At 36.6% G+C, this 11,038-nt stretch overlaps 1 protein-coding gene across 1 annotated transcript; it reads right to left on the bottom strand.

Annotated features, from left to right (window-relative positions):
* Window positions 1-7,102: 7,102 nt before the first annotated feature.
* Window positions 7,103-10,452, bottom strand: LOC116003037 (RHOMBOID-like protein 2). Its single transcript, XM_031243222.1, has 5 exons — window positions 10,034-10,452; window positions 8,840-9,003; window positions 8,230-8,393; window positions 7,848-8,098; window positions 7,103-7,456 (listed from the first exon to the last, which is right to left on the bottom strand). Exons 1-5 carry the CDS (start codon window positions 10,339-10,341, stop codon window positions 7,345-7,347), a joined length of 999 nt encoding a protein of 332 aa, XP_031099082.1. The 5' UTR covers window positions 10,342-10,452; the 3' UTR covers window positions 7,103-7,344.
* Between the last annotated feature and the right edge of the window lie 586 nt (window positions 10,453-11,038).

Genomic DNA, 11,038 nt, shown 5'->3' with positions numbered 1-11,038 from the left:
ATATATATATATATATATATATATATATATATATATATATATATATATATATATATATATATATATATATATATTTCTATTCATATGCGGATGGGAGCTCCCATGTGGTCGTGCGGCCTAATCTGCGTCATCCGATTTCATTAATCCAACTGCAATTCGCGTATGTTTAAGTGGGGTTATTATGGTAATTTTAGTATCTATATTACGTGAATTGAAATGGTACATTTTAGTACATAGTGTGGTGCGTTTGAATACATGCTGTGGTGCGTTTTATTACGTATGTTGATGCATTAACTACGTTGTGGAATGGTGTGTTTAATCTATCCGCTGGTGCATTTTCATACGTAGAATGATATGTAACTGTGTTGTGAAATTGTGTGTTTTAATACGTCCTCTAGTGCATTTTAATACGTAGAATGGTGTGTATTTTAACACGTGTTTCTAATAAGTGTGTTGTGGAATGATGTTTTTTAATATGTCCTCTGGTGCATTTTAATACTTTGAATGGTGTGTATTTTAACACATGTTTTCTAATAAGTGTAATAGTGCATGTTTATAATCTGGGATGAAGATTTTCAATAAGTGAAATTATTGTATATTTTAACACAAGTTATGATGCATTTTAACACGTTGAATGGTGCATTTTAACACAAGTTTCGATGACTTGATCTAATCTAATGGCTGAAAAAAGGTCGCATGACCACACCTAATGACCAGGCCGCAGATGATGACGCCAATATATATATATATATATATATATATATATATATATATATATATATATATATATATATATATATATATATATAATTACATTCTAGTAAAAACATGCCTTCAAATAAAAACTTGTGGACAAATCTAGAGCGTTTATTTTTTCATTCTAGGGTCTTGATTTGTTCTAATTGTTTAGATTTTATATTTGGTATTAGTGGTTCCGTTTTTTGTTTTTATTTTGGTGGGGGGCAATTGTGACTTTTACTTTTGTTTTCTCTCTCTTCCTTAATCACTCGCTGATGGGGTTCCCTTTGTTATAACTGTTCTTCTCTTTTCAATCGCACAACTTTGGATGCATAGTAGACACTCTCCTTCCACACAGATGGTGGTCGCTGGCGATGCTGGATGGGGCAAAAAGCGGGGGCCATCGGGTCCAGTTGTCAGCCGAGGTATGTTTTATTCCATTTTGCCTTTTTTTTTCTTTGCATTCTCGTTTTTTTGTTTTGGGTGTGTGCATTTTGTCAGTTCATTGCTAACCGGTTGTTACGCTCAGCGATTGGGGCGAGGTGGTCGGGTTTTTTCCTCGATTTTGGGAGGGGGGGGGGTGACAAACATATTAGGGTTCTTGGGCTGGTGGGTTTGGTCGAATTTTGGAGTTTTGGGCATATTAGGGTTTATATGTTTCGTTTGGGGGTTAGGGATGAGGGAGGTTCTTTGTTGCAGTAGAACATCCCTCTAGCAGACGTTCAGTTTCATCCAAGGTTTTGCTGATTGTATAACCATTTATGGAACCTTTTAATCTATCCCATTCTAGCAGAGCAACAATTGACTCACTAGTTGAACTATGCATATGGTTTGACTTTCAGTTTCATCCAAGGTTTTGTTGATTGTATAATCATTTATGCAGCCTTTTAAACTATCCCCTTTTGGCATAGCAACAATTGACTTATTAGCTGAACTATGCATATGGTTTGCATGTGACAATTCTGCCTCTCCATCAGTATGTAAATTTCATGTATTTAAACCCTCTGAACTAGAGAGGAAATCTACTACATCAGCTTGTGCATCATGGTCTTCACTATATTCTTCTGCAACCTCTTTGTGGCAATCACCACCCCCCAATGACTTTGTCCCGAACAATCTTGGAGTCACTACTAAGTCTAGGAGACTCATTTGGTATTTGTGAAACCTCATCAATTGTTACTTGGAAGAAACAAAGAATTTTACATTAGGATAAAAAATCCAGTATAGCATAAAAGAACAAGGAACAACTATAAAATATATGGGCATCCCATTTTTAATCTTTTTGGGCATGTTTTGTAGGGTTTTATTTGTTTATTTTATTTTTATTTTTAATTTCAATTTATGTATTTTTGTTTATTTTATTTTTATTTTTAATTTCAATTTATGTATTTATTTACTATACGTTTGAAATAAATAAATACATAAATTGAAATTAAAAAAATAAAAATTGCGCGTTGATTCGATGACTTGATCTAATCTAATGGCTGAAAAAAGGCCACATGACCACACCTAACCACTTGGTTTCAGACTTGGTACAACCCAAGGTCATCATTCCCTTTGGTTTTCACAACCAAAAAATTATTCTGAAAGTCTACAAGAAGATCAAAAAATAAGAAATTTTATCAAGAATTATGTACAAAAGAATATGATAACATCCTCTGGCGTCCAGGGAATTGCACGTATAGATATTCAAAAAGGAATCGATCTGATTGACCAGGCCGCAGATGATGACGGCAATATATATATATAATTACATTCTAGTAAAAACATGCCTTCAAATACAAACTTGTGGACAAATCTAGAGTGTTTATTTTTTCATTCTAGGGTCTTGATTTGTTCTAATTGTTTAGATTTTATATTTGGTATTAGTGGTTCCGTTTTTTGTTTTTATTTTGGTGGGGGGCAATTGTGACTTTTACTTTTATTTTCTCTCTCTTCCTTAATCACTCGCTGATGGGGTTCCCTTTGTTACAACTGTTCTTCTCTTTTCAATCGCACAACTTTGGAGGCATAGTAGACACTCTCCTTCCACACAGATGGTGGTCGCTGGCGATGCTGGATCGGGCAAAAAACGGGGGCCATCGGGTCCAGTTGTCAGCCGAGGTATATTTTATTCCATTTTGCTTTTTTTTTTTTGTTTGCATTCTCGTTTTTTTCGTCTTGGGTGTTTGCATTTTGTCAGTTCATTGCTAACCGGTTGTTACGCTCAGCGATTGGGGCGAGGTGGTCGGGTTTTTTCCTCGATTTTGGGAGGGGGGGGGGGGGACAAACATATTAGGGTTCTTGGGTTGGTGGGTTTGGTCGAATTTTGGAGTTTTGGGCATATTAGGGTTTATATGTTTCGTTTGGGGGTTGGGGATGAGGGAGGTTCTTTGTTGCAGTAGAACATCCCTCTGGCAGACGTTCAGTTTCATCCAAGGTTTTGCTGATTGTATAACCATTTATGGAACCTTTTAATCTATCCCATTCTAGCAGAGCAACAATTGACTCACTAGTTGAACTATGCATATGGTTTGACTTTCAGTTTCATCCAAGGTTTTGTTGATTGTATAATCATTTATGCAGCCTTTTAAACTATCCCCTTCTGGCATAGCAACAATTGACTTATTAGCTGAACTATGCATATGGTTTGCATGTGACAATTCTGCCTCTCCATCAGTATGTAAATTTCATGTATTTAAACCCTCTGAACTAGAGAGGAAATCTACTACATCAGCTTGTGCATCATGGTCTTCACTATATTCTTCTGCAACCTCTTTGTGGCAATCACCACCCCCCAATGACTTTGTCCCGAACAATCTTGGAGTCACTACTAAGTCTAGGAGACTCATTTGGTATTTGTGAAACCTCATCAATTGTTACTTGGAAGAAACAAAGAATTTTACATTAGCATAAAAAATCCAGTATAGCATAAAAGAACAAGGAACAACTATAAAATATATGGGCATCCCATTTTTAATCTTTTTGGGCATGTTTTGTAGGGTTTTATTTGTTTATTTTATTTTTATTTTTAATTTCAATTTATGTATTTATTTACTATACGTTTGAAATAAATAAATACATAAATTGAAATTAAAAAAATAAAACCCCACAAAACATGCCCAAAAAGATTAAAAATGAGATGCCCATATATTTTATAGTTGTTCCCTGTTCTTTTATGCTATACTGAATTTTTTTATGCTGATGTAAAATTCTTTGTTTCTTCCAAGTAGCAATTGATGAGGTTTCACAAATACCAAATGAGTCTCCTAGACTTAGTAGTGACTCTAAGATTGTTCGGGACAAAGTCATTGGGGGTGGTGATTGCCACAAAGAGGTTGCAGAAGAATATAGTGAAGACCATGCTGCACAAGCTGATGAAGTAGATTTCCTTTCTAGTTCAGAGGGTTTAAATACATGAAATTTACATACTGATGGAGAGGCAGAATTGTCACATGCTAACCATATGCATAGTTTAGCTAATGAGTCAATTGTTGCTCTGCCAGAAGGGGATAGCTTAAAAGGTTCCATAAATGATTATACAATCAACAAAACCATGGATGAAACTGAAAGTCAAATCATATGCATAGTTCTAGGGGTGTGCAATTTACCGAAATTTTTCGGTTAACCGACCGAACCGAAATTTTTCGGTTAATCATTAACCAAACCGAAAAATTCAGTTCGGTTAATGGTTAAAGGAATCTTGAAACTTCGGTTAACAGTTAATTCGGTTCGAAATGTCGGTTAACCGAATTAACCGAACGGTTAACCGAATTTATATATATATATATATAGATAAATAATTAAATATAAATACTAAATACTAATTAGATTGTAGATTTGAAGTTATGGATATTCGAATATTTGAAGTTATGGATGATTTGTATTTTATTTTAATTGGATTTATTATTTTAGGTGTTATTTTTAGAATTTTATATTTTAAGTTTAAAAAGTTCGGTTAATCGGTTAACCGAAAAAAAATTCGGTTCGGTTAATTCGGTAACAAATACTTCGGTTTGGTTAACGGTTAAAGGTTTTAAAATTTCGGTTAATTCGATTTGGTTAAAACGGTTCGGTTAACCGAACGGTTAAGCGAATGCACACCCCTACATAGTTCAGCTAGTGAGTCAACTGTTGCTCTGCTAGAAGGGGATAATTTAAAAGGTTCCAAAATGGTTATACAATCAGCAAAACCTTGGATGAAACTGAAAGTCTACCAGAGGGATGTTCTACTGTAACAAAGAACCTCCCTCATCCCCAACCCCAAACGAAACATATAAACCCTAATATGCCCAAAACTCCAAAATTCGACCAAACCCACCGGCCCAAGAACCGTAATATGTCTGTCACCCCCCAAAATCGAGAAAAAACCTGACCAACTCGCCCCAATCGCTGAGCGTAACAACCGTTTAGCAATGAATTGACAAAATGCGCACACCCAATAGGAAAAAAATGAGAATGCAAACAAAAAAAAAAAAAGGCAAAAGGGAATAAAACATACCTTGGCTGAAAACTAGACCCGATGGCCCCCGCCTTTTGCCCCATCCAGCATCGCCAGCGACCACCATCTGTGAAGAAGGAGAGTGTCTACTATGCCTCCAAAGCTGTGCGGTTGAAGAGAGAAGAACGGTCGTAACAAAGGGAATCCCATCAGCGAGTGATTAAGGAAGACAGAGAAAACAAAAGTAAAAGTCACAATTACCCCCCACCAAAATAAAAACAAAAAACGGAAACACTAATACCAAATATAAAATCTAAACAATTAGAACAGATCAAGACCCTAGAATGAAAAAATAAACGCTCTAGATTTGTCCACAAGTTTGTATTTTAAGGCTTGTTTTCACTAGAATGTAGCCAGGTGCTGCCTAGCGCATAGGCGCGATTTTTGCATCACTGATATAGAGAACCCAGATCTGGCATGGGTTTGGCGGCCGCCTAGCTGGGTGCCCCGTCTCAACCCCTCTCCCCCTTCTTTTTTTTTTTTCCTTTTGCGAAACCATCCGAATGGAGCAGTGCTAATCTGTAGTCTATGCCTCTGTCTCAGCCCCGTCTCAAACCCTACGCTGGTCGCCTCCTCCTCCACCGGTCGCCTTCGCATCCGCCTGCTCATCCGTCGGTCGCCTTCGCCATTCGCAAGCTCGATCTAGTCGCTTCCTCAGTTTTTTACTTCTTTGACTGAATGGTGTGCAAGGACATATTTTTGTGATTTCATATAATATATATATATATATATATATATATATATATATATATATATATATATATATTGCATTTGAGTTTTATAGGGGGACTACATGCATGAGTAATCTCCATATATACTAGTAAGAACACAATGAAATAATAAAGATACTCAGAGATTATTAAGATAGGAAGAAGAAAGTCAGAACTTGAGTTATTGAAATGACTTAATGACTACAAGAATTATGTACTGAGGACTATATGACTAGTATTTAATAAACATCATAGTCATCATATATGCGCCAGATACGATATACCTACATACTAAACTATATATTAGAGTTTTACCCTTTGTATATAAAGGTAACAAGCATATATCAAAAGCTTTAATATAAATAGTGTAATTTGTTAATAGTTTGGAAAAATTATATTCTCAATGGAAAACTTAGATCATTCTCGAATACTCTATTTAGGGAGGTGACTTTTAAGTAAACTTCGATTTAACCATTCGACTTGGAGTTTTAAAAAAATAAAGTGTTGATCATGCAGGCTAGTTAAAGTGGCATTTGATTCTTGGATGGCATGAAATGTGGTTGACTTTCACATGTTGTTAAATATCTTTTTTTTTTTTGAAATAAATGTTGTTAAATATCTAATCCTTGAAAATAGACATTGCTTAAGTGTTGTAATGATAACATTTATTTAAATTATAATTTTATATATAAGTGGGGGATTATTTGCATGGCTGGATTTTAGGGCATGCAAGATAGGTAACAACACAGGGCCTCAATTTTTAGATGGCCTAATATTTATTTTTGACCTACACTACACCAAATTGGTCATTTAGCGGCGGTTTCTATGTCATTTAGCGGTGGTTATAAGAAAATCGCCACGAATTAATCGTGCTTATATGTCATAGATTAAATTTTCACATTTAAATAGTAGCGGTTAGTATAACTATCACAAAATAATTATTTGCGGCGGTTATACTAAATCGCCGCTAAATTTATGTCGTTAAATAATTGTTTTTTTGTAGTGCTAGCTACTTAAGAAATTTATATATATATATATAATTAATTAATCTTAAAACACATCAGTTTTATCCCAAATCACTTCTCTCTCCTAATAATCAGGACCTAATTAATTGAGCATGACAAAAATCATTCTGTTTTTTCAACGGCACAGATGATGTCTCAAACCCTAAATCTGTAGAGATAACTTGAAGTAAAAATCATATAGTTCCACGTATTGGTTTTAAAATTGCACTTATACTTTTGGTAGAGTCTCTCCTAATAATCAGGACCTAATTAATTGCACTATACATGTATACAAGGTATATATAGCATATGAATAGTAAACTACAATCTCGCCTTCGGGTAGTAGCTGTGGGCTTTCCATAAATCAAAGTAAACTACAATCTACTGCAAAAGAATCTCAAAGGACTTGAAATCAGTTACTACACTGCCATCTTGATGTTGGTAAGCAACTTAAATACCTGCACCAGTTGCAATGATCATTTCCATTCTTTCCTCTGAACAGCATGACTAATCCCACTGTGAATCTGTTGTATTTGGAGAGGAAGGGCTAAGTTAGTAACAGAGCGGTGTCCTATATGTAGCTTTAGTCATTTTAGTCGTTGTCTTTTAGACGACGTAGAATGCACCATTAACTTTATAAATAAAAAAAAAGGGATTTTGGTCTATCGAGCAACAGAATTGTGAACCTCCATTGTGGCTTGCCTCTCATTTTGTCTGTTTAACAAGTATTTTTGGTAAAAACCGCATATGGATGTGTTTTTTGGTAATAGAGTTCACGGTTTCATTGCTGGAAGGACAAAAATCACATTTTTTTTTGTAAAGTTAGGAGCGTATTTTGCAACAGGTGAAAGACGGGGACTAAAAAGCACTAGACCTTCGTAATTGAGAGACTAAAAATGCATGAATGAAGCTTACCCAACAATCAATAACATCAATGCAGCTGCGAAGAAAACATATTGGTAAACAGTGTACTTGGACTTGAGGCGCGCTTCGGCTGGAAGATGGCGCCTTTCAATCCAACCGAATTGGGGTCTGAGTAGCAGCACAAAGCCAAGAAGGAAACCGCTAAGGAAACCTCCAATGTGAGCAAAATTATCGACGTGAGGGAGAAGCCCGACTGCCAAGTTAATTAGGATGATAACGACAAGAGTACAAAGGGCAACAGCCTGAAGCAGGAGTAAAGAATTAGAAAATCAAGTCCTCATAAAATCATGTCGGTTTAGTTAAGTGCTTGTGGACGAGTGAACTCCGACACTCAGACAGACCCACAGACAGATGAATGAAGCTATAATCATACCTTATTCGTGTAGATTGTCCAGTTAGTAAGCAGCTCCGACAACATTGCTCCAAGAAGTCCAAACAGTGCACCCGAAGCCCCGACAGAGATGTTTCGTTGAAGAAAAAGGGAAGAAAGAATGCTCCCACCAACTCCAGAAACTAGGTAGATTATCCCAACCCGTACTGCATATGATAATTGGGAAGGATGATCACTACATATGCATATCTAGATAACGCTCTGAAGTAAAAACAGAAAGAAAACAAATTAAGGGACATCCCAATTCAGGTAGATGACCATTTGACACATAGAGGCACGAATTCATTGAATCATTTCACTTATATAAATGAAGCATTCCAAAAAATTCATAGTAAATAAAACGTGTAAGAAACTGTTGTTTTGCACTAACAAAGGGTTACCAACGAGAAAGAAGACTCTCAATGCTGCCAACAAACTATTGCAAGTGAAGCAGAAATGTTTGGTTTCAGTTAGCAAAATCCTAAAAAATCCAAGTTTTAAAGTGAAAATGGTAGATGAATCACAGTTTCCATCTTACAAGATTATCAAAAGATTGAAACCATTTCGGATGAAAAAGAAGAAGAAGAAGAAGAAGAAGAAGCATAAACTATACCAAAACCAAATTGCTGCTCAAGGCGAATTCCAATTATAAGCAAGCTCAGCATGTTAGCAAGTAAATGTACAACACCCGCATGTAACCAGATACAAGTGATAAGCCTCCATCCTTGATGTTCATGCACTATCTTTTTCCACTCTAGCGCTCCCAATTTCTCCAATCTGCATTAGCAATTTAGCACTGCTAAGGATTAATATCCCATAAATTTGTTCTTTTACAGTTCTGCTCCAGACAAATACATGCACATATAACCTTTTCGCCTGTTTATATCTCATACTGTCCACTTACTTAGAATGTCACAACCCCGACTAAACTGAATTTTCCCCATCCTTGCATATCTTATACATATTTAACAGTAAGGCTGCCTATGGGATCATAAATGTCAACTAGGAAGCAAGCTTTCATGATAGCTTTCAATTTTTAGGGAATTGGCCAAAGAAACATTCTCTACATAGTTTATGTATTTTACCCTTTCTATTGCCTAATTAAGTTTGCATATATCAGAATGGATTCAAAAAAGTAGTTTAACTAAAAGTGGTTTTAGGAAATTGTGGTCCAGCATTGTGCCAATGATGATAAATACAATTTGATTTCTTTGCCCACAAAAAGCAGAATCCCTTGCCCAAATTACGATGACTAAGTGGCGACCTGGCCTATTAGGTGGGTTAGTGCCACAAGGAGCCACCCTCACAAGAGGCAGCCTGGCCTATTAGGTGGGAGGAATAGTTCCTAGTGCCACAAAGAGCCACCCTCACAAGATGTGCGATCTGGCCTATTAGGTGGGAGGAATAGTGCCTAGTGCCCAGAAGCCACCCTCTTGTGAGGATGGAACTCTCACATTGTGGCTGCCAGAGCTCGAACCAGCGTGCTTCCCTCTGCTACTTAAGAATCAACTGAGCTACTTGGGCTATAATTTGATTTCCTATTCAGATTTTGGTGTTATTAACATGAAAATGAAAAGAGAACTGCTGCTCTTCACTAAGCCTAATTAATTTCAAAGCAAAAGTTTTTGACAAAAGGGTATGGTTCAATTCCCTCAATTTCTCATTTTCCTCAGCATCCACAGCATTTCAAGATTTGTCTATTTCAACTCTGATACTACACAAGTTCATATGGACATCAGATAATGACTTGAACCAAACGAAAAACAGCAGAAAACATATAAAAGATTGAGTCTTGAAAGGAAAATACGTGGAAGAAGAGGGTCCAAACAGAGGGTTTTCTTGAAGGGGCTGAAAAGAGAGCCTCCCAAGAACCTTTGCAACGCAGTGTCTCCCCTTCCCAAACCTGGAGCCCTCATAATTATGGTGGCAGTTGTTGACATACATGATGACCACAAACATGGCCACATTAGCCACCACTATCATTGGCACCATCCATGGCGTCCACTCTGACTCAGAAACCTCCACATAGTAGGGTGATGGTGGTGGGTATGAGTTGTTGTTGTTTCTGCTCTTTTCTCCTCCAATTCCATCTCTCTCCAGATCTCTGTTTCCCATGATGATTATGGTGAAGTGTTGAAGGCTTAGAAATGGCTGCAAGAGAGAAAGAGAGAAAGAATGGGGAAGGGAAGAAAATTAGGAATGGGATTCTGTCTTTGTGAGGCGTGTGATGACTCAGAAGTACCTTTCTGGGAGTGGATTCTTGCCTTGTTGGAGTTTTGATTATTTGGATTTCCTCCCTTTTTCACTTTCTTTCTGTACAGTTTTTCATTTTCAAGGAATACAAATTAAAGCACCTCAACAGTTTTCTTATTTTAATATTCTAACCCAGGTGAAATTCCCTTATCTAGACAGATAGTGGATGTCCACCGTGACTCGAGAATCAGTGCTTGGTGTTCACAAAAAGTGCTTGGTGTTCACAAAAAGTCATTAAGTGTAACATCAGGATTTAATTCTGTATCTTTATTTATAATCTAACACCTAAGAATTAACTGAATTGTCACTGTCACTGTTGTCTCTAAGAGAATGAATTTGACAGAAACTTGGTTGAATTACTTTTATCCAGCAAAGTGGGTTTAAATTATTTAGTGATAAATATGTGAAGCAACACCTTCTCCCACACTAGAGGTGGACAGCTGTACACAAGTTATGCTGCCAACTGCCAACTGCTATGCTGGAAAAAATAACGAATAATTCACTCTTCCATTAGAGCAACCCCAGCAGCAGTTGAGCCAACTGCTGGTTTTTTTTTTTT

The sequence above is a fragment of the Ipomoea triloba genome, chromosome 13 (assembly GCF_003576645.1).
Source record: "Ipomoea triloba cultivar NCNSP0323 chromosome 13, ASM357664v1".
In the NCBI taxonomy this organism is placed as follows: domain Eukaryota; kingdom Viridiplantae; phylum Streptophyta; class Magnoliopsida; order Solanales; family Convolvulaceae; genus Ipomoea; species Ipomoea triloba.
This window is presented reverse-complemented; position numbering and strand designations above follow the sequence as displayed.